The sequence below is a fragment of the Rhincodon typus genome, chromosome 24 (assembly GCF_021869965.1).
Source record: "Rhincodon typus isolate 14 chromosome 24, sRhiTyp1.1, whole genome shotgun sequence".
NCBI lineage: Eukaryota > Metazoa > Chordata > Chondrichthyes > Orectolobiformes > Rhincodontidae > Rhincodon > Rhincodon typus.
The window spans coordinates 28,367,222-28,391,652 of NC_063355.1; the positions used below are offsets into that span (position 1 = coordinate 28,367,222).

At 43.3% G+C, this 24,431-nt stretch overlaps 1 protein-coding gene across 1 annotated transcript; it reads right to left on the minus strand.

Moving 5' to 3' along the window:
• Positions 1 to 714: 714 nt before the first annotated feature.
• On the minus strand, positions 715 to 4,871 carry rtn4r (reticulon 4 receptor). Its single transcript, XM_020522521.2, has 2 exons — positions 4,862 to 4,871; positions 715 to 2,147 (listed from the first exon to the last, which is right to left on the minus strand). The coding sequence occupies exons 1-2, from the start codon at positions 4,869 to 4,871 to the stop codon at positions 715 to 717; spliced, it is 1,443 nt and encodes a 480-aa protein (XP_020378110.2).
• Positions 4,872 to 24,431: the final 19,560 nt, after the last annotated feature.

Below are 24,431 nucleotides of genomic sequence, written 5' to 3' on the forward strand. Positions count from 1 at the left end.
ACAATTAAACATTCGTTCGATCCCACAGAGTCTTAGACGAAAAGGATATCTTAAAAAAATCGCTTTTTTTATTTTTTTAATATATTTCAACCTTTTACACAAGTAAAATCAAACGGGTCCACGGTTTTGTTGGGGTTTTTTTGCCTGCGTTTGGCGGCATTCTGGAACAAATGCAGCGGGAGTGAGATTGATGGAGAGTCGGCACGTCAGGAGCAGGGGAAAAACAACAGCGGAGCCCTAAGAACAACATTCCACATGGGAAATCAAATCAAACCATCCTCAAATCAAAATTCAACAAAGGAGATAGCAAATACCAGAACATGGATTCCCAGTTATCGATCCGCCTCTCAACAGCCTCTTTTTTGTTTTTGAAGTGGCTGATCCTGCACCGTAAAACTGACTCGATGTTCGATCAGCAAATTAAACTTGGAACTTCTTTTTTTGTCGTTTCCAGTCCTTTTTTATTTCTTGCAAAAGCTTGAATCTCGATGGGATTCGAAAGGTCGAATCTGTTATTTTAATGATTGAGCACATACAAGTATATACACAACTCTGGTTTTACATTTTTTTCTATAAAGGCATCCAAGTTACTTTTGTTTCGAACGATCAAAGCTTTCTTCACTTTTATTAATTGTTTCTCTTGAATTGTCTGTGGAGGTCAGTGAAAGTGCTGCACTGCTCCGGGCCAGTGCTGAAAAGCCATCACTGTCCCTTTCACCAAAGGTGCAACAAGAACGGGAGGAGAGACACGGTTGCCAACGCTGTCTTGCACAAGTGCTTTCTGTAAGACCCATTATTGAGGCGGCACGGGGATGAGTCCGTTTTAGGCTTTTTATAACACTTTCGCTTCTTTTTCGTCGTGGGCGACGTGGAGGAGTCCAGGTTGTTTAATAGCTCCGGACTGAGCATGTCTAAGGACTGGTCTATTTTGGCAGAGAAAGTTCCCATAGGAGCGTCTCTCAAGCCAGTTTTGTAGGTCCCGTTTTTGGACAGGTCGTTTTCCGTGTACCTGCTCTTGGAGATGTTCTCTTTGTCCTTGAGCGGTTTGTTGGTGGACTCTCTGCTGTTGTACGATGAAGGGGCCGGTTTGCCTTTGGTGTAGATGAGAGAGGACTGCTCGCTGTCTGGTTGGCAGCACTTGATGGCCCCATCCCGCGCACCGGACGGTGTTTCCACCGTGGGCAGTTTACCGGATCTGGTCCTGGTGCTGAAAATGCTGGTCCGGATCTGGTGAGAGGAATCCAGGCAGGTTTCCAGCTCGCGGCGATCCAGCGTTTTCAGGTCGCGCTGAAACAGTCGCGATGGGACATGGCATTCCAGGACAGAACTGGAGCCCCGGAAACGCCGGAACCAATCCCAGAGGGATTTAGCCCGGCAGTCACAGATCCACTGGTTACCGTTCAGCCGGAGATACTGCAGGGAGATCAGAGGGTCCATGGTCTGTCCAGTTAGCACGGTTATGTTGTTATTAAAGAGGTACAACAAGCCCAGTTTGCCCAGATCATGAAAAGCCCTCCTGTGCACCAAGCTGATCCGATTTTGATGCAGCAACAGCTTATCCAGGCTGCGCAATCCCCTGAACACGTTTTCTGACAGTGTCCGGATCCTGTTGCCATGCAAGAACAAGGAAGTGAGGTTGCCTAAGTCCACAAAGAGGTCATCGTCCAGTTTCTCCAGCACGTTCTCCTGCAGGTACAGGTATTGCAAGGAGACCAGCCCTCTGAAGATGCCTATTGGTAGTTCCGAGAGACCGCATCTGTGAAGGTGCAGGGTGTGAAGGCGCACCAAGCCGCGGAACGAGGTGGGGGTCAGGGAGCGCAGGTTGATATTTTCCCCAATGTCCAGCTCCTCCAGGCGCTCTAAGCCCGCGAACGCCCCAGCTTGGATGACACTGATGTTATTGGAGTGCAGCCACAGCACTGTTAGGTTCTGCCGAGAGCTGAAGCTGCTGGAGCTCACCAAGGGAATCTTGTTGTTCTGGAGAAAGATCCGTTGGCTTCTGACCGGGATCCCGTCAGGAATCGATTTGAAACCCTGCTGTTGACAGCTGACAGTCATGGGCTCGCTGTAACAGGTACAATCCTTGGGGCAAGCATCAACTTTAGGGAGATAGTGCAAGCAGAGTGCTAGGAAAAGGAGCCGGTTTCCTGTGGACCAAGGAGAATAATGATATTGTCATTTTGGCCCACAGCGGAGATACTCCAGTGATTTATAGCTGCCATTCTGTTTAGCCACACAGTGAGTGGACCCACATTCTACACTAACTGCACAAACCCGAGTCTGTGGGCAGGTTCTCAGTCCAGCTGTACTTCTGTTGATGACAGCCGTGAATAACTCTGCCCCTTTCCCCTGATATCACCAACAAGCCCTGCTCATTAGCGTTTTAAAGCACCCAGTCTAATACTGTAGGCTGCCTACACTCCAGACTGATTACCTCCGTCTGCACCAAGATATACTCACCCCACCCCACCCCAGCCCCCAAAAACATAGCCCACCTCCCCCCCGCCACCCCACCCCTCTCACATAGACACATATACTCACTGGATATACGGAATGGCCAGAACAGGATGGAAAGGGTTATCCCCATCCCATTATGTTCAGGTGTGTGGGAGTGGAGCGCCCCCTTCCCGACACCGTGTCATTGTCTGAACTTAACGAGGGCCTTTTCAAAAATCTTCCGGAGCTGAATTTATTCCGTGTAATGTGGATGTTTTGTCAATGAGGGTAATGAATGTGTTTGTGTGTGCGTGTGTGTATGTGTATTTTGTGTGTGTGCGTGTGTGTATGTGTATTGTGTGTGCTTGTGTGTGTGTGTATGTGTATTGTGTGTGCGTGTGTATGTGTATTGTGTGTGTGTGTGCGTGTGTTGGGGGCGGGGGTGGGGGCAGGGGGAAGGATTTCCGTGCCATTGGCATCACTGCCACCATTTGCTGTCAGTTTGAGGTTGGGATTAACTGAGACCAGGCTGCAGCGACCCTCCCTCTTGGCAGCTGGCGGTGGGAGAACGAGGGAGAAGTTACAAGTAGACTCCGACACGTGGAGGGACCCAAGCTGACCCTTCTCTTAAGCCCTCAGTGAAACAAGACACTCTTCCTGGACATAAATCTCAAACAATTCATAGAGAATCACTTTTCTGTTTCACTTTCCCGCTTTCTACTCAACGGCTTCTCTGCTGTAACAGTTCACGAATTCTTGCAGTCTGCTTCGATGTAGACCAGCAAGATATGGTTCTCCACTCATCTGTATCATGGTGTTGATTCTTTGTCTCCGACTATTCTTTCTCCATTCCTACAGTCTTTATCACATTGGCAATCTCATCTTTCTCTTGCTTTACTTGTATCTATCTGTATTCCTGTTCTAATCCAATCTCTACACCACTAACTGGCTGGACCTCTATTTAACTCTGTTTATTCTAGACTTCCAACATCCACAACATTTTGCTCATCCATCTCGATTCATCTCTATATTTAATCTATACCTTTATCATTTAATTGTAAACGCACATATGTCTCTCTTTGTACATCTGTCCCTCCTGTTCCATTTCAGACCACCCTCTCTATCTGTGCCGTCTCAAATAATTTAAACCGGTATCTCGCCGTTCTGTACCTATCCATTCATCCCAGTTTTCAGCCTCTGTGTTCTGTGTATCTAACCACCTACCATCCTCTGTAACCATATACCTGTCGCTTCCTTTTGTTATACTCCAAGTCTCTGTGCGTCTTTATTATAGTTTCTCTCTAATTTATTCTGTTACCTTCCAGTCTGTCTATTTGTGTGTAGTTCCCTCTGTGTTTTTATCGCTTCGTGCATCTCGTTCTTTCCGAGTGCCTACCACAAAAGTATTTCAATTCCTCTCTGTATCTCACAATCTGAATACTTCTTTCAGCAAAACCCCGTTCTCCCTTACCCCTCTCTGCCTCACTTGGACTTGATCCTGGCATATATTTGTTCCTCTCGTCCACACACCAAAACCTATTGGAAACCATGAGAACTCGCCATTGCATATCTCACAGGACGTTTCCATCTGAGGCCGGTTCCTATGGGGCTGGGGCAGAGGTGGAGAACGTTCAGGTACTGCAGCACCTGGGGAGTGTATGTGTGTGCATGAGAGAGAGAGAGAGAGAGGCTCCGGGTTGTTAAACAGAGAGCCTGTTCTGTTATTTTCACTGCGCACCGCCTGAACAATCCTTCCCAATCATCATAACCCTACAGTCTGTCTGCCAGTGTTCACTAAAGAGGATCCAGGTCACCTTCCAGCACGCCCTGATCAGAGATTGCTAATACCCCCTTTCCCACTCTCATCCCTCTCCCCTGAGAGATTAGCCGGAGTTAGTATTGGATTGTGAAAAACCCTTCGCTCTTGACGCTTCCAACTTTTCCCTGGGAATTCATCTAGCGCCCGGGGTGGGAGGGAAGGAATGATGGATGGAGGAGGTTGGGGGGTGGGGGAGGGGGGCGTGGGGGAGAGGAATGCCTATCTTTCTGGATACGCGGTTCAGTCAGAGCCAGCGTTAATTACTGACACGCAGTTCGGCTAAAGAACACTCTGACATTAAACCAGCTCCTTCCTCGTTGACCCTGTTCACAAAGTGCGGAACATTTCTCGTCGTTTCATGTTCTGCGCCCCTGCTTTAATCGGTCAGATTTTTGAACCATTCCCCACGAGCAAACAATTTCAGCCTGATTCTCAACACGAATTAAAATGCTGTAATTTCCCTTCAGCACCACCCCCTTCCCCCACCGAGTTTATTCAACATAATTCGCCCGCCTGAAGTTACTGTTATCTCTTGCCCCCTCCTAGCTCCCAGGGAGATAGAGAGGAAAGTTGTTCTAGTTCGGTTTCCCTGAAACCTTTCCTTACCTTCGGCCATCGCCTTGTCCGTAATCGCCCAGCGGCGGTGTTGCTTTCCAAGAGGCACCAGGCTGTTGGACAGCTCCGTGGGATGGGGCTAGAGCCGGCAAACTTAAGCCTGAGGCGAGCGGGAGGCGGCAGCTTGGAAAGGAGGGTCCCACAGTGCAGTCAGCATCGCTCCGGAGCGAAACAGGAAAGGTAACAGATCCACATCCAGCCGCCGTGTCAGCATCAAAGAGACCCAGAAGTCAGCAAAGTCCGATCCATAGAGCCGCCGGGGGTTGGGGAACTGGACGGTAAATGCTGAAACGTGCTTCTTGTTCCCCCTTGTGCTGGAGCTGCTCAAGTTGAGAGGCACAGAGAAGACTGACCCGCTATCAGGTCCGAGCGCCGCCGATTGCAAGCTCACGGTGCAGAAACAGAATGAATGTTTTATGGAGCTGCTGGGGCGGGTTCACGTGGTCCGACGTGCAGAGAATCTGTCATTAGCAACTTGTCAGACTGAGACACAGAGAGAGAGAGAGGGAGAGGGAGAGAGGGAGAGGGGATGCACCACTCAGCCAGGAGCAGATAGGTGCAGATAGGGCCAATGGGCCAGCAAAGAGGGAATGATCAAACAGGAGTCTGATCCAGGAGGGAACAGAAGCGATAGAGACCCGTATATGGAAACTCGTGTGAGGAATTCTCTAGATGGACCAAAGGACGCGGGGGAGGGGAGGGGATGAGGGTCAGGACAATGAGTGGTAACTAGACTGCGTCTAATTCCACATGCACTTGTTCCCACACCAGAAACAATACTCAGCGGCTACATCTGGTGTGCAGAGCCGGGGGCAGCTGCCTTGGAGTTTAGAGGTTGGCAACGTGAGTTATCCTCGGGTGCCCCCTTCACATTGGTTAGGAATCAGAGCCGCTCCAACCCCGCAGTGAGTTCGCTGTGTTTGTGAAGCTAGGCGGGCGGCAGTGGGTAGTCCTGGATGGAGAGGGAGTTGTGGAAAACCCAAGCGCAACCAAGCTCCAGAACAACAGCATCCGCCCCGTTCCCCCAAACTCACACACAGCACCCAGCCACTCCGGGGCTTCGGATTTTCCGGCATGTTCACCCTGGCGTGTGGCCAGCTTGGCTCAGGGGGACGCACTCAGAACACTGTGAGGAACAGGACAAGGCTTTTCCAATCTCCATCGGACTATCTCCAAAGGGCCGAGTGGAGGACTGATTGCAGAGACACGGGAGCCTGTCTTTACATTAGTGTTACAGAAGTTGTGATATACAGACCGCCGAATGACCGATTACAGCAATGAGTCAAAATCCAATCACCACCGCGGGAAGATATGAAACCAGCTAATTAATTACTTCCTTTGCAAAAAAAGAATATGGCGGGATCCATCTGATTCACTAATATCCTTTAGAGAAGGGAATCCGCTATCCTTAACTGGTCTGTTCTACATGTGACTAGAGAGCCAGGACAATGTGGGTGACACCAAACTGCCCTGGAAATGGCCCATTGATATAGGCACCAGTGTAAAATATGATGAAGACACTCCCAGCTCAGCTAACCCTGTAAAGTCCTCCTCCCTAACATCTGGGGACTTGTGTGGAAACTGGGAGCTCTGTCTCATAGACTAACCAAGCTACAGTCTGTCACATGCATACCAGGTAATTAGGTTTTCAACTCTAGTCCCAAACTCTCACATCAGCAATCCCACATATGTCCTTTTCCACTGGCAGTGCAGATGGAACAGAGATGGTGGCACAGTGATATAAACCAAGTGAGTGTTCAAACTTCATAAAGCTTCGGATAGAATCTGGAATGTAGTGTTCAGTTTTGGTCTCCTTATCCGAGGAAGAATACTCTTCCTACAGAGAGAGTGCAGCGAAGGTTTACCAAATTGATTCCTAGGATGGCAGAACTGACATATGAGGAGAGATTAAGTCAATTAGGATTATATTCACCGGAGTTTAGAAGAATGAGGTGGGATCTCATGGAAACCGATAAAATTCTAACCAGTTTCGACAGGATATATAAAGGGAGGATGTTCCTGGTGATGGGGAAGGGGGATCAGGGGTCATAGTTTAAGGATAAGTGAGAAAACTTTTAGGACTGAGGTGAGGGGAGATGTCTTCATCTGAGAGTACGGTGCCTGTGGAATTCATTATGACAGAAAGTGGTTGTGGTCAAAAATTTGTGTTTTCAAGAAAGGGTAGATACGGCTGCTGTGGCTAAAGGGATCGGGGATATGAGGTGAGGGCAGGATTATAACATCGAGCTGGATGATTGGCCATGTTTATAATGAATGGTGGGGGATGCTTGAGGAGTCAGGTGGTCTACTCCTGCTCCTCTCTTCAATGTAACTTGGCATAAAACCTCCTGTTCACCACTTACCGCATTCCCTCAACATTGAAGAGCACTTAGCAAGAAGACTACTAGAAAGGGCACAGAAAAGACACTGACTCTTCAATGCCCATCAATAAAAATGGAAGCTTAGTAGCACCCCTACTGATTGAACAGATTCAGCCCTGAGGATACTGTTCATCATGACCTCCGCCTGAGATTTGCAGCATCACAGATGCCTTTCTTCAACCAATTTATTTCACACCAAATGATATCAAAAAGTCAAATCTTTGTTGGCAGATGTGATAGGCTAAACAGCCACCTTCTGTGCTGTAAAATTCTATGAATAACTCACAGAATCCCTACAGATGGGAAAGAGGCCATTTGTTGTTTCAAATCCCATAGTGACCTTCCAAAGAGCATCTCACCCATACCCAGCCTCCACCCTATCTCCATAACCCCACATTAGACATGCCTAATCCATCAACCTTGCACATTATGGGGTAATTTAGCATGGCCACATCGTTGGACTGTGGGAGGAAACTGTAGCCCCTGGAGGAAACTTACATAGACACAGGGAGAATGTGCAAACATCACACAGTCTCCCAAAGCTGGAATTGAACCCAGGTCCCTGGCTCTCTGAGGCAGCAGTGCTAACCACTGAGCCACCATGCTGCCCCAAATGGCTGAGCACACTGGATACAGAAAAGGCTGTGGCCTGAACCAGATGCCTATTGCAGAACTGAAGATTTCCAGAACTAGCCACACCTCAAATAATTGTTCCACTCTGGATAGTGCACTGGTATTTACCTGACAAAACTGAAAATTGCTCAAGTACATATTGAGCACAAAAGATTGAAAAATCTAATATGGCAATTTCCATATCATCAACTTGTTCTTAAGCATCGGCAAAGTGATGAAAGGTGCTATCAATACTTTTATAAAGCAGCACCTACTCAGCCTGCTCTTCAATGATTAGCCTGGTATCTGCTGTGACTGCCTGGTTTCTAATCTTTTGTTCAGCTTTAGTCCAAACATGGATGAAAGAGCTGATTTGAAGCGGAGAGGTCAGAGTCACCATGCTGACATCGACCAGTGCAACATTGAACTGAGTGTGGCACCAAGGAACCCGAGAAAAAAATGAAATTGTGGGAATCTTGGGACATCCCCTCACTAGTTGGAGTCATACAGCCAACATTAAAGGCTGATCACACACTTCCTGATTCCCCGTACCTTTCCACCAGATAAGAGGCAGTACTTAGAAATGTGGTGGGATATTCTCCATTTGCCTGGATGAGTAGAGCTCTACGAAGGCTCATTAAAATCAATATTAACCAGTACAAAGCTGCTCGCTTGAAGGAATCTGCATTTGCTCTTGACTGCTGGAAGTCCAACTGCACAGTGATTTCTTGCACTCAAAGGATTGCCTTGTAGAATTGTCTTCCTGTGCATTGCCAAGGATGAACAATAAATGGGCCACAATACCAACCAGAGCACGCAACTCACTCTGAATGAGGGTAAACTGAAACTGGAAAATAGCATCATAGCACATATTCCCTTTGAAGACAGGATAGTTCACAAATTGCCTTTCCAAGATCTCAACATCAAAGTGCTACTCCAAGTCAATCCTACCAATTTCAGGGCATCTATTTTACCAGGTTAATCTCCTCACTGCTTCAAGACTCATAAAACTCCTCCTAAATACCTCTCTATTTCCTCTGGGGAACCAACAATCAGTGAAATAAAAACTTCCCTCTCCAGACCACCTTACCCCCATTGATACTGCCCCACCTTCTCTAAGCTACCTACTTCTTCCAGCTCAATTGCCCTTTCCAGAGCATCCTTCTATACCAACTCCAAGATATCTTGGTGGCTCAGTGATTAGCAAAGCTGCCAGGGACCCAGGTTTAATTCCAGCATTGGGTGACTGTCTGTGTAGAGTTTGCTCATTCTCCCTGTGTCTGCATGGGTTTCCTCCCACAGTCCAAAGATATGCAGGCTAGATAGATTGGCAATGCTAAATTGCCCTTAGTGTCTAGGGATGTGCAGGCTAGGGTGGATTAGCCATGGTAAATGCAAAGTTACAGGAATAGGGGTGGGTGTGGGTGCGATGCTCTTCGGTAGGTCAGTGTGGGATTCAATGAACTGCATGGCCTGCTTCTACATTGTAGGGATTGTGTGATATCTGCAGAATGCAACCCTCTACTGCTTGAGAATACATATACCTGCAAAACACCCACAATCTGCTCGCCCCACAGTCCTAATATAATACCTGCATTCCTAAAAGCATTCAGCTTATCTCAGTAGCTGAACCATATGTAGACATAGACAACTGCATCACTCGGTGTTATTTTCAGTGAGAAATCATCTTTAATCATTTTTCTCATAAAATATAAATGTGCTATGAGGTTTTAGTTGTTCATATTGTAGGAATGCAGCTTGCTGAATACTGCTGTTTTAATCCATGGCCTCTGCTGGAAGTTAAAGATTCTCTGTTCTTGTTGGCTTCTCATCAGAGACATCCCAAATATAAGCCAGACAGGAGGAAGTCATTGTGGCTAAGAATAAGGCCTCTGAGCAAGATCAGTGAGAGACTTCATAGCAGGTGCTGTCAGACTGCAAAACCTTCTAGGCCAGCAGAACACATGCAAATGATGTTGTATACCAACATGAAGCTATTTGAGACAGACATCAATAGAGAATAACTCACAACTCAAGGGCAAAAATCTATTAAGTGCCCTATCCTAAAGATAAAGCTGCCCACAGACCGTAGGAAGAATGGACAGAAAATTCCAAGACAGTTCCAACAAGAAAGAAAAGAGCAGAACTCAGCCAGTCATGTTACTTTAGGTACTATAGCTGAGAGTTGCTAATAATTTCACCTGATGACCTTTGTCTTAGCAGTATGAGAAGGTATTTTCCACAGGTTCAGGTTATGTGGAAAAATAGTAGGAAATGTGTTAAAGGGAATGGCAAACAGAAGAACACAAAATATGAACGTTAAAATTAAACAGTTCCTCTGCTCCATGTTATGCTCAGGTTGTGCATTTCATATGTATGTAATATTTGTGTCACAGTTTGCACCAAATTGGCTCAAAAATCATGTTCATCCATGAGCAAAATAAGCACAAATAAATAAATAGCAAAAAATGAAAAAAGAGCAAAAAAAAGCAGAATAACTAAACTGCGCACAGCAGGACAGCTAGCAAGTCGAAAGAGCATCAATGACATTATTGAGAACATTTTCCAATGTCCTCTTCACTGTCGTTTTATTTTGCCAGTAACTTGAGGATATTGTACTAAAAATAAAGGGGTCATGTTTCTCTGCAGGTCCGCCAATTTCCTGGCACAACCTCAGCAGAAAACAAGCTGAAACCAGCTGTTTACATCATTTTTAGAGGCATTTTTCTGAAGTTATGGCAGTAGATTGGGAGAATCCCCACAGACAACACTGGCTAAGAATTCTAAGATAACAAATACATAATTCACAATCATTGATCAAGTGGACCATAAAATTGCCAGTTCTGGCTTTAAAATCTTCCAAATAATATGGCCTCCCCATCTATACCCTTTCCCCATTCCACATAGAGTGGATTTCTTTGGTCTTCCAGAATTACCTGTGTATCACTTGAATGGAGAGATTCAGCAAGTAGCATGGAATCAGACTTAGATTGCACCAATGTCAGTTCATGTCAGTATTTGGTTAAATTATATGTTTAGAGTCTGATGGGTAATCCAGAAACTCAGCTAATGCCATGGAGACCAGGGATCAAATCCCATCATGGCCGATGGTAGAATTTGAATTAATTAAAAATATCTCAAATTAAGAATCTGCTGCTAACCATCAAACAATTGTTCAAACCCATTTGGTTTACTAATGTCTTCAGGGAAGGAAATCTGCCATCCTCACCTGGTCTGGCAGAGCCACAGCAATGTGGTTGCCTCTCAACGGCCCTTTGGAATGGCCTAGCAACCCACTCAGTGTGTCAGTTGCGACAAAGTCCCAGCAAAGAAACAATATGTGCTTTGACAATATTTTGGCAATAACACTGAAGACTTGTGCTCCAGAACGTGTTGCTTCCCTTGTCAAGCTCTTCCAGTACAGCAACATTGCTGGCATCTATCCAACAAGATGGAAAATTACCCAGGTATGTCCAGTAAAAATGTAGCAGGACAAATCCAACCCAGCCAATTGATGCTCCATCAGTCTACTGTGATGGAAGTGATGGAAGGTTTCATCAACAGTGCTACCAAGCAGCACCTGCTCAGCAACAACCTGCTCAGTGACGCCCAGTTTGGGTTTCCCAAGGGCCACTCAGTTCCTGACCTCATTACAGCCTTGGTTCAAACATGGATAAAAGAGCTGAATTCCAGAGGCGAGGTGAAAGTGACAGCCCTTGACATCATGGCTGCATTTGACAAAGTGTGGCATCAAGGACCCCTGCTCGTTGGAGTCATTCCTGGAACATAGGAAGACGGTTGTAGTTGTTGGAGGTCAGTTATCTCAGCTCCAGGACATCTCTTCAGGAGTTTCTCAGGGTAGTGTCCTAGGCCCAACCAGCTTCAGCTGCCTCATTGATGACTTTCCCTCCATCATAAGGTCAGAAGTGGAGACGTTCACCAATCATTGAACAATGTTCAGCACAGTTCGGAACTCTTCATATGCTGAATCAGTCCATGTTCAAATGCAACAAGACCTGGACAATATTCAGGCTCGAGCTGACAAGTGGCAAGCAACATTCATACCGTGCAAAAAATGCAAGGCTATGACCACCTCCAGTAAGAGACAACTTAATGACTATTTTGTGATATTCAAAGGTGTTATCATCACTAAATCCCCCCATATCAACATCCTGCACTATCATTGACAAGAAACTCAACTGTACTCAGCATAAACCACAGTGTCCAGGGATGTCCAGTCTAGGTGGATTAGCCATGGGAATTGCAGGGTTACATGGATAGGGTACAAGTGTGGTTCTGGTTGGCATGCTCTTCGGAGGGGCAGTATGGACTCAATGGGCTGAATGACCTGCTTACACACTGTAGGAATTCTTTGCTTTTATGATTCTATGGTAAACATACAATGGCTCCAAGATCAAGTCCGAGGCTAGAAATACTGCAGTGAGTAACTCACCTCCTGACTCCACAAAGACTGTGCACCATCGACAAGACCCAAGTCAAGAATGTGATGGAATACTCCCCACTTGCCTGGATGAGTGCATCTCCAACAACACTCAAGAAGCTTGACATCATCCAGGACAAAGTAGCCTGCTTGATTGGCACTACATCCACAAACATCTACTCCCTCCACCACCAACGTTCAGTAGCAGCAGTGTGTGGTATCTACAAGATGGACTGTAGAAATTCACCAAAGATCTTTAGACAGCAAACACACAACCATTTCCAGCTAGAAGGACAAGGGGAGAAAAAACATGGAATCATTACTATTTGCAAGTTCCCCTCCAACTTTCCCTCCCCACCATCTTGACTTGCGAATAAATCACCATTCCTTCATTGTTACTGAGTCAAAGGCCTGGAATTCCCTCCATAAGGGTATTGTGGGTCTACATAGTGTACATGGGCTATAGCGGCCCAAAGAGGCATCTCTCTATCACTGTCTCAAGGGCAAGTAAGGATTGGCAATAAATGCTGGCCAGCCAGTGACACCCACATCCCACGAGTGAATAAATAAAAATAAAATTAATGCTAAAAATGGTATCATATTTCAAGAGTCTTTTTTTTATGATAGCAAGTGCCACTATTCACAGAAAATTGCCTAAGTTTATCATCTGGAGATCCATTTCCTCAACACCTATTGTTCATCATTAAACCTCCAGAAATCATTATTAGGGCTTTTCTACTCACATATCATTTCTTTAGTAGTAGTAGCTGCCCTGTGACATTGCTTTTATATGCTGTACATATTCTTCCTTCAGCCTGAGGTATCTGTGATGCCAAAGAAAGAGTGGGATGAAGACAACATTCTGACCCCTGCCTCAACTGTGTGCAGAGGCTGACTCTCTGACCTGTCATTGTGAGTTCAGAATATCTGAATTTCAGAATTTTACAGAAGTTGGTCATGTCATTAATATAATTCAATTATGCCCCCACAAGTACAGCCCACTGGGATTCTGTTCAATCATTAAACAGAGATGGCTATAGTTCTGATTTTATATAGCATTAGTAAAAATAATATATTACGGTTTTCAACAGTATATAAAATGCAATTGAGAACTATATTACCATGTGCCCTTTGAGTAGAAGATATATCCAAGCCCCATTATTATGCTCATGCTTATTCATTCTTGTGTTGCCCTTTGTGGATCTTTTACATTGAGAGAAGCTCATAACACCTAGGGTAACCTCTAAGTTTGGAACTGCTTCAAAATTCATGAAATCATATGGACAGCATGGACAAAGATTTGGCCTGTCATCTGTGCTTTCTTCATTGTGTAACTTTTCCTTTGTTCCAGCAATTGATGACTCAACCCCCGGACCATAAAGGTAAGAGGAGCTCTGACTTATAAAACAAAACTATATTTGCACATCATTATTTTCCCTAAATCTAGCTAAAATCCTATCTAGTTAAAAAAATTAAAAACAATGTATTAAATTTAAATTTTGCAAACCTGAGAGGTGGAAAGAATATGTTTGATTACACTTCAGCAAATAACAAGAACATTTTTAGTATGTGTACCCAAAGCTAGAGAAGGAATAGGAAGTAATGATACAGATGGCTTTATGTTCTCTTCTTCAATTTGTAAATGACAGGACACTTGTGAAAGGTAATCATTCTGCACCTACAACCAGCTAGCTTGAAAGTTTAAAAGCAATTCATTTTGTAGTAGTTCCAGGCAAACATGGGCCATGTAACTCCGTAACTGCCTAACTTCTCTGCATGTCCTATTAAGTCCATATTGTTAAACAGCAGAAATGGAAGGCTTGTTTAAAATTGACTGTGATGCTCAGGTTCCGAAGAGAATTGGGAAACCTAACAGTGAAGGGCTCAGTTGCTTGCAGTCCTCAAAAGGTATGCTTTAAGCACTTCTTGAGCATTCTCCAGCCCCAGAAAAAGAAACAATTGGCCTCCAGCATCTGTGATTGCCTGCCTGCCCTGGTTTGCTAACCTCTTTCCTGTTTCCCAAACATGAGGTCTTTCCCTCCTTCACCTACCAATAGCATTCCCTTCCAACCATTGCTGGAGTCCATTTGGTTAACTGCTGAGCATGAGAATAGATAAAATTAATGAGCACCTCTGCATTCTCAGTTTTTCTAACTCTTTCATCCATTTTTGACTTCTCCATCCTCCTCCCTGAAGTTATCAGAGCCTTTTGCATTGGCATTTCAAGGAAAGGATTGACTTGATTATTCCTTTTGTTTTCAGTGTGTTTGGTGACAAAACACATGGTCTTTTAACATTTCATGTCTTTTCAATTGCATTATGGATGAATGAAATACATTCGAGGAACGTGGCTTTCATGTTTAGAGATGGCAGGAATTCAAAACAAGGTGGATGAAGGGTGAAATAACTCTACAGAGGCTAGCTCTCAGAGTGAACAGGGCGTCTGACATTCCTGGTTATATCTGTCAGCCAGGGATTGGACCAGGTTAACAGCCCTAATCAGGGAACACGTGGGCTGACCTCATTACAATCACTCCAAAGGGAACACTAAACATAGGATGTGGAACCTACATAAACAATAGGGTAGTTTTTTTTTTCTTGTTTAACATTTAAATTTGTTTTTAATTTAGTTTTATTTCAACATATATGCCTTTACACTGTGTTTGTAGTTTCTTGTAAATTGATTACTCATAGTTAGAATTTATTACTTATAAATATTGATAGAACAATTGTTTATTTCACTGTTGTATTGGTTGACTATAGTCAGTGCTAATAATTTATCGTGACTATGCAAGTCGAATTCCACTTACATTATGTGTGAGTCCAAGGTTTTTCGGATGTCTTCTAATCATCATTCCTCCCCCTTACAATTAGGGCCATTGTTTCCAGTGACTAAGCCAAATTCTGGTTTTATTTTGTAGGATTCTGAAAATTGTATTGGTCTTTTGGGGATTGAAAGCTGTGAGCCTGCCAATGTTCCAGCAGAACAACAACTCTGGGTGTTAAACATCATTTGTTTTTTATGTACGTGTTACTGCAGTTGCATGTTGATATATTGGAAAAATAAGATTTGCGCCTGTATTAGATCTCTCAGAACAGCATCAAAATATCTCACAATGAATTGCTTTCAAGTGTAATAATTGTTGTATTTTAGACAGATGTAGCAGTTAATTTCCATTAAGGAAGATCCCAGAGATAAGAATTTCTTTCATTCATCAAGAGGATGTGGGCTTATGAAATGTTTTCAAATGTAATAATTGTTGTATTGTAGAAGACATAGCAGCCAATTCACATTAAGGAAGATCCCAGAGGTGAGAAATTCTTTTATTCATTCAAGGGATGCGGGCTTCATTGGTTAGCCCTTTATTTATTGCTGATCCCGAGGTGCCCTTGAAAAGGTGGTGATGAGCTGCCTTCTTCTAATGGAGCAGTTCATTTGGGTGAAAGTAGACCCACAATGCCATGAAGGAGAGAGTTTCAGCAGTTGGACTGAGTGACAATGGAGAAATGACGATATATGTCTGAGTCAGGATGGTAAGTAGCATGGGAGGGAACTTGCAGGTGTGGTGTTCCCATGTGCATGTTGTCCCTGTACTTCTAGGCAGGGAAGTGAATGTGGGTTTGTAAGTGCTGTCTAAGAAGCCTTGGTGAATTTCTGCAGTGTATCTTGTAGATGGCACATACTGCTGCTACCGAGCATCAGTGGTGGAAGGAGCGAATGTTTGAGGATGTGGTGCCAATTAATCAGACTGCTTTGTCTCGGGTTGTGTAAAGCTTTTTGGGTGTTACTGGAGCTGCTGTCATCCTAACAAGAGGGGAATATTCCATCATAGTACAGAAGATCAGTTATGCAACACAGGATTCCTTGTCTATGAGGTAAATCATAGCACTTTATAGCTCAGCAGGAGACCATTCAGTCTATCACAGTTATGCTGGCTCTTTGCTAGCCAGCCAATCTAACTTTGCTACTCTTTTCACAATTGTCTTGTAATTTATTTTCTCCTTATGTATTTACCAATTCTCTACTGAATATACATGCTGAATCTGTTTCCTCTTTCAGGAAGTCCATCTCAAATCACAATAACATCACCTTGTTAAAAAAAAAGTTCCCCTTTGGTGCTTTCAACAGTCACCTTAACATATGTCCTCTAGTATATTTATCCTTCTGCCACCAGAACCAAGGGTTGAATTTTATGGGAGGAGAGGGATTATGTGACCCACTCTAACTGGGGGGAACGTCCATGCCATGTAGGGAGGAGTGAAAGGGCAGGCTTAACACTTGAGGGCTTTGCCCAATGTGCACAGGAACTCCCCTGAATGATTTCCCCATCCTTCCTTCCTTCCTGCCGTCACACAACTTGTGTTTATAGAAAAATAACTTGCCATCTCATCAGTCGACAGTACTATGCTGCCAGGCCTGCTGAGTTTCTTTAGCAATTTCTGTTTATGTTTTAGATTTCCGGCATTTGTTGTTCTTTGTTATATTTTAACGGTCACTTTTTAAGTTTACCCAGTGATATTTATTGTAGATGCACTTATATGTTACAGACTGCAATGAGGATCAACTGATATCATTAAGAAACTGAAAATACACATTTACACATTTCCTTTCGTGTGTGTGTGTGTGTGTGTGTGTGTGTGTGTGTGTATGTGTGTGTGTGTGTGTGTGTAGGAAGGTGCTTTGGATTAATAAGCATGGTTCAGTAGAAATCGAAGTGACATCTGTCCAGCTGAAAACTGAGAACAAATGTTTGAGTAAAAGCTGAACAAATGTTATTGCGAGAATCAATATCTTGCCAATTGTACAGTTCCTACACTGCCTCAACAGTCATTGCCAAAGCCGCATTCTACACACTCCAGCAGCTGTTCCTGGCAGTGGACAGATTCCATGCAGCTGATAGAACCTGCTCACTGCAAGTTGAGTAAAACTGGGCTAGGGCTGGAGCCAGAGCTGATCTCCACTGATCACAGCACTAACCAGGAAGATGCTGTGCACCTCAGTTTCCTGCTGACTTGTTGCTGTGCTATAGGAGCTCCTGAAAAGATGTCATACAGATGAGATATCTATTCATAGTCACCATCTTTCCCTGAGCCTCACAGCTAAACCAGCTTGTTTCTTGCTCTGACTGCCTCCTTGCCACCTCAACCTCTGTTGATACCTCAGCAGCTGCCACTTCTGCCGCTGTTGCTATATTGTCCTTTACTGCTGGTTCCAACTCTGCCAGGGCAAGCAATGCTTAGGGAAAATGATAGTGGACACTTCACCAGAGAAGTGAAGGGGTAGTGCTGACAAGACAGCAAGTGGTCTGTGGTTTATCTTCATTCCAAAAGAAGATTTTCCAAATATACTAACAATTGGAGGGCCACCTAGCAGATAAATAAGAGGATATCAGGGATAAGTCTTTCTTGTTGTACTGCTATAGCTTAGTGCATGGTGACACTCATTATCGTATATAAGATATAATATTAGCCATTACAAGCAACAATTCCACTAAATGTGAGTAGAGAAAGGTCAAAAACAAGCCCAATTCATTTCTTCAAAAGTTACAAAGAAATTGTAAAAACAAATGTAGAAATTCTTAATTTGCCAGAATTACAATTGCTCCTATACAATGTTACAGGATTGTGGTTGTTAGTTTAGCAAGGGATTCAAAAAGTGGAGATTGGCTCTCAGTGAGGCTGCAAGCTAAAAATTTGGTGTTGCAAGCTCCAGGCCAGCAGTGGAAGCCACAGGGCCCTGACTGAATTATAACAGCTACTTTCCATTCTAATCGACAGGGGCCCACTTTCACAGGCTTCTCCCTGTTCTCTCTCCCCTGCCCCCCACCCTCCACTGTCCTTTGCTAAGGGGTTGGGACTGTTTGCAAGCTTCAAAACGGGATCACAGTGGCAAAATGTTTGGGAAACACTGGTTTAACATGAACATATGTGTACCAGAGCTGACTGCAATGGCCTTCTCACTCAGGAGCACATTCCCCTGCTTTTCAAGTAGGGCCTGAGTGAAGGCAAAAGACAGACAACCCTCCACCTCCACCCCTCGACTCCACCCCAGATCCTCAAAAGCCTAACAATATTTCTGATTCTGTTGCTGGTTCTCCCCTGCTGGCCACTCTTGCCATTAGAATGCACTAGGACATTCCTCTTAAAGCACTGATTTTTGGCCCTGTTCCTTCAAACATCTCACCAGCAGGAATAGGATTCTGCAATGCAGAGGGATTGATGAGGTATGCCGAATTGGTCTATTTGGTCAGTCAGGTGTGAGACGGTGGGAGACAGACATGATGGAAAGAGAGAAACAACTGGAGGTGTCAGTGAAGCATGAGAGAGGAGTTTCTGATTTCCATAAAATTCATAACAGATCAACAGATTACAGCTGAGAAATGTATTTGTATCAACTGGGTTTCTGATGGAATCGGTTAAAATACCAGTTAATTGGTCATTTCTAATAGAATCCAGTTCAGACCAGTTCAACCCAGTTCTTATCGGTATAGGTTAGGGCAGTCTTGAATTCCTTCTTTTTTCCATTAAATTTCATTGACCACATATTGGCCATTTCACAATTTGTTTATTTTCTCCTGAAGTCCATGACATTGCTTACGGTGCTTCCAAAATGCCTAACACCAGCAGACTTTGAAATTAGGTCATATACATTCAAGTCCAGGTCAATAAAAAAATCCAGTAGTCCTAACACCAATCTCAATAGCTCAAATATCAAAACAAGTCACTATTGAATATTTCCTTCCAGTCTGAAAAAAGAAACCATTTACTACTACTACCTGCTTCTTGTTCCTTAACAAATTTTGTATCCGTGCTTCATTATACCTTTAGTCCCATATAATTTAATTTTAGTAGCAATCTATTACTTGGTATTTTGTCAAATGTCTTCTGAAAGTCTATATACATAATAGCCAACCATTCTATCCTCATGAACCATTTCCATTGCTTCATCAACCAATCTTTGCAATTAATAAAGAAAGATGGGTCTTTAATAAATTCTTGCTGACTTTTGTTGTTTATTAGCTATATTCCAAATGCCAATTAAGCTTATCCTGGATTATTGTCTCGAAATATTTTCCTGCTGCTCAACCAAAGCTGACTGATCTGTAGCTGCTGGCTTCTCTTCATTTTATTCAGGGTTGATTGCAATGGTGTCCACTGTCACCACGTCCATATCCACACATCCAAGGAGGTTTGAAAGATTGTGGTCAGAGCATCTATGTTTTCTATCCTTAATTCCCTCAGTAACCAAGGATACATGTTCTCTGGACTGGGCGCCTGATTTATTTTGAGGACTGCCAAATTCTGAAGTGTCCATTCTTTGTCTGTGCTATCATATCCAATATCACTTCATCATACCTCTTCCTTTCCTGTTACACCTTTTCTCGATTGAAAGCAGATGCAAAGCTTTCATTTAGAACCTTAGCCGTGCCTTCTACCTCCAGAAGCAGTCTTTAATCAACCATAACATTTTGACAACCCTTTCACCATACATGTGTTTATAAAATATGTTTGCATTTCATTTTATTTAGCTGTTAATCTATTCTTACTATTTCTCCTTGTTGCTCTTATGCTTTTATTTTAATTTTCCCTCTGTACATTCTATATTCAGCTTGGTTCTCTAAAGTATTATAAACATACAATTGCCATAAACCTCTTTTTACCATCTCTTTTTAATATCTAAATCTTTAATCATCCAGGGAGCTCTCTTGGTTTTATGTATTCCCTTTCCTCCTCATGGGAATATGTTTCCTCTGTATCTAATCATTTCCTCTTTGAAGAGTTCTCGTTGTTAATTTTTCTTTTATTCATCCTGGGATGTGGGTGTTGCTAACTGGACCAGCATTTATTTCTAGTTGTCCTGGAGAAGTTGATGGAGTACTGCCTTCTTGAACCATTGCAGTCCATTTGCAGCAATTAGAACCACAATACTCTTAAGGAGGGTGTTCCAGAATTTTGGGCCAGCAACAATGAAGGACTGATGATATACTCCCAAATCAAGATGATGTGTGGTTTGGAGAGGGACTTGCAGGTGGTGGTGTTCCCATATGTCTGCTGTCCATGTCCTTATAGACGGTAATAGTTGTGGGTTTGGAAGCTGCAACTTAAGGAGCCTTGGAAATCTTCTGCAGTGCCTCATTTAGTTGCTGCTACAGTGCGTCAGTGATGGAGGGACTACGTGTGGTGGATGTGGTGCGACTCAAATGGACTGTTTGTCCTGGATGGTGGGCCTTGACTGTCTTTGGAGCTGCATTCATCCAGACAAGTCGGGAGTATTCCATCACACTCCTGATTTGGGCCAAATATAGTGAGCAGGCTTTGGGGAGTCATGGTGTGATTTGTTTGTTACAGGATTCTTAATTTCTTACCTGCTCACACAGCCGCAATACTGATATGGCTATTCCAGTTCATTTTATGGTCAATGATAAGCTCAGAATGTTGCTAATTGGGGTTTCAGTAATGATAATGGCATTGAGTGTGAGGGAGCAATGGTCAAAATGTTTCTTATTGGAGATGATCATGCCTGGCACTTGTGAGACATGAATGCTACTTGCCACTTGTTAGCTCAAAACATTGTCCAGATCTTGCTGCATTTGGACATGGTCTACTTTAGTTCATGAGTCACCAATGGTGCTGAACATCATGCAATCATCAGCAAATTTCCACACTTCTGACATTATTATGGTGGGGGAAGGTCATGGTCTAGTGGTATTGTTGCTGAGCTAGCAATCTAGAGACCTAGATAATGTCCAAAGCCTAGTGAAATTTGAATTCAATAAACAAGAAATCTGGAATTAAAAGTTCAATGATGACCATGAAACCATTGATGACTGTCATTAAAAAAATACACATGGCTGATTCACTAAAATCTTTTAAGGGAGGAAACTGCTATTCTTACCTAGTCTAGCCTACGTGTGACTCCAAACCCACAGTAATATGGCTGATTGTTAACAGCCCTCTGAAATGATATAGCAAGACATTCATTTTATCAACTGCTAGAAAGGACCAAGTTGTTATTTTACCTTCTAATTTTTTACTCCAATTACACCCGAGTCAGATACTTTTTTGACTTTGAAATTGTGCTCCTTCAACTAAGTATGATTACACACCTGTGCCTCATCCTTTTGCATAACTTTTCTGAACATGTTAATATTATAATCATGGTTCCAAAAGCTATCCCATTTTAGTCTCCAAAACTAGATCTATTACAGCTTGCTTCCTTATTTGGTTGAAACCAGACCAACAAAGTTCTGGCACATACTATGTCAGCAACTAGGGCTCACAATTTCAAGACTGTCAGCAAGAGGTCTAGAAGTGAGTTGAGGAGAAACTTCTTTATTCAGAGAGTTGTTAGGATTTGAATTGTACTGCCTGGGAGAGTGATGGATGTGGATTCCATCAGCGGTTTCAAAAGAGAGATGGATATATATTTGAAAGTGATGGCATTAGAGGGCTATGGAGATACAGCTGGAGAATGGGACTAGCTGGGTAGCTTTTTTGGGAGCTAATACCGACACAATGGTTTGAATGAAGTTCTTCTGTATTGTAAAATTCTATGAGTCTATATTTCAATACTTAAGGAATTCCTTGCCATCTTGTAATGAAGCATTAACCTTTTTGGTGCTTTTAGGGACCCAGGTTCGATTCCAGCCTCGAGTGTGGATTGGCTATGCTAAATTGCCCATAGTGCCCAGGGACGTTTAGGTTAGGTGTGTTAGATATGAGAAATGCAGGGATAGGGGAATGGTCAGGGTGAGATGCTCTTCGGAGGGGCGGTGTGGACTTGTTGGGCCGAATGGCATGTTTCCACACTGTAGGGATTCTATGAACTAATTTCTATGAAAAATAAAACTGGCCAGGAATATTAGGTCAGCACTCTCCTATTCTTTAAATTGTGAATGCGTAATATTTACCTTGAAACTTCCAAGCATTTGATGATGGAAACTACAGCTGCTGGACACCGAATTCAGGTTTCAAACCCTTCACCTTGAAATGAGAACCTGTCGTGCAAGGCAGATCTATAACAATAACAAATTGAACTTACTCTCATCTTTATAAGTATATTTTATCCATATTTACTTTTTTATATGTATTGTAACAAATAATTATGCAATTTTTACTTGGTAACTTCCAACAGTCATGTAACAAACTAACCATTGGTCCTGTTTAAGATCAAAGCTTTGCTGCTGGTTATTTTTAACTTGGAGCACAAGAATGACTGAAAGAGGCCAGCTAAACACACCACACAAATTTTACAGTTCTGATGAAGGGTCATTTAAGTTGACAAGTTAACCCTGTTTTTGTCTCCATAGATTCTGCCAGACTGTTGAATTTCTCCACCACTTTCTGTTTTTGATTCAGATCTCCAGCATCTGCACTACTTCTTTTAATTTTCTATATACAAATTTACAATTCATTGAGCACTGTGTGGACATGCCTACCATGTGGTTGCATTGGATTTGCTCATTTCAAAGTGGGGTTTACACCTAAAAATTAAAGTGAATGTGATACCAACTGAGCCAAGCTACCACTCTGCAACGTTTGGAAGGTTTAATAACATTTCATATATTGAGTTTTTAATTCGTGTACATTTGTGCATTTGACAAATCTCAGACCCCTAGATTCTGCTGCAATGCTGTTTATATTCTACTAGCTTGACTGTATTTACTGCATATAAAGAATCTGTATCCCTGGGCATAGTTGAACACAGGGGTTTCTTTTAAGTTTGCATTCTGAATCTTTCAACAAAAGACAAACCTTGAGAATGCATCCTATACTGTTAAGCTGTCATGAACTCATATGGATGAAGCTGTAGTATAGCCAATGGCATGCATTATGCTGACTTCTGTTCTAATGCTCATTATTTTGTACGTCAGGCAGAGAGAGTCAGTTACTCATGACTGGGGAATGGAGTATCTGATGATCAGCAGTTGCATATGGGTCTTGGTCACTGGCAAGCCTGCATACAGTGACGGTATTATGGTATGAATGCAAACGTTACTGATGTTGAACGTGATGATCCCAGCCAATATATATGTCAGATCCCTGAAATGAAATCTGGCTTGATAGATATGTTCAATTTTATTTTGCAGTTAGTTACTGAGATGGTTAGTCACTGAAATATATTCCTGTGAGGCTGCAGATGTTCTTCAACAAAAGAACATAAGTTTGTTACATGAAAACAAAAGCTATACATAAAAGATAGCTAGAAAGACCCTTCTTACATTCACTCATGAGACAAGGGACAGAAGCGTCATTGGCTGACCAGCATTTATTGCCCATTCGTAGCTGCCATTGAGAAGGTGGTGGTGAGCTGCCTTCCTGAACTGCTTCAGTCCGTGTGCTGTAGGTACACCCACAATGCCCTTAGGGAGAGATTCATGACTTTGACCAAGTGACAGTGAGGGAATGGCAATATATTTTCAAGTCAGAGTTGTGAGTGGCTTGGAGGGGAACTTGCAGGTGATGATGTTCCTGTGTATGTACTCCCCTTATCATTTGAGACGAAAGTAGTTGTGGGTTTGGAAGATGCTGTCTAAGGACCTTTGGTGAATTTCTGCAGTGCATCGTGTATATAGTATACATTGCTGTGACAGAGCATTGGTGTTGGAAGGAGTGGGTGCTTGTGGATGTGGTGCCAGTCAAGTGGGCTGCTTTGTCTTGGATGATGTCAAGCTTCTTGAGTGTTGTTGGAGTTGCACTCATACAGGTAAATGGGCAGTATTCCATCACACTCCTGACTTTTGCCTTGTAGATGGTGGACAGGCTTTGTGGAGTCAGGAGGTGAGTTACTTGCCAAAGTATTCCAAACCATTGACCTCAGAGCCACTGTGTTCATGTGACAAGTTCAATTGAGTTTTTTGTCGGTGGTAATTCAAGTATGTTGAAAGTGGGTGTTTAAGTGGTGGCAACATCATTGTATATCAAGGGGTGGTGGTCAGATTGTGTCTTATTCGAGATGGTTATTGCCGGCATTTGTTCATTATATGAAGTTATTTGCCACTTGTCAGCCCAAATCTGGATACTGTCCAGATCTTGTTGCATTTGAACATGGACTGCTTCAGTATCTGAGGAGTCATGAATGGTGCTGAACATTGTGCAATCATCGGCGAACATCTCTATTTCTGAC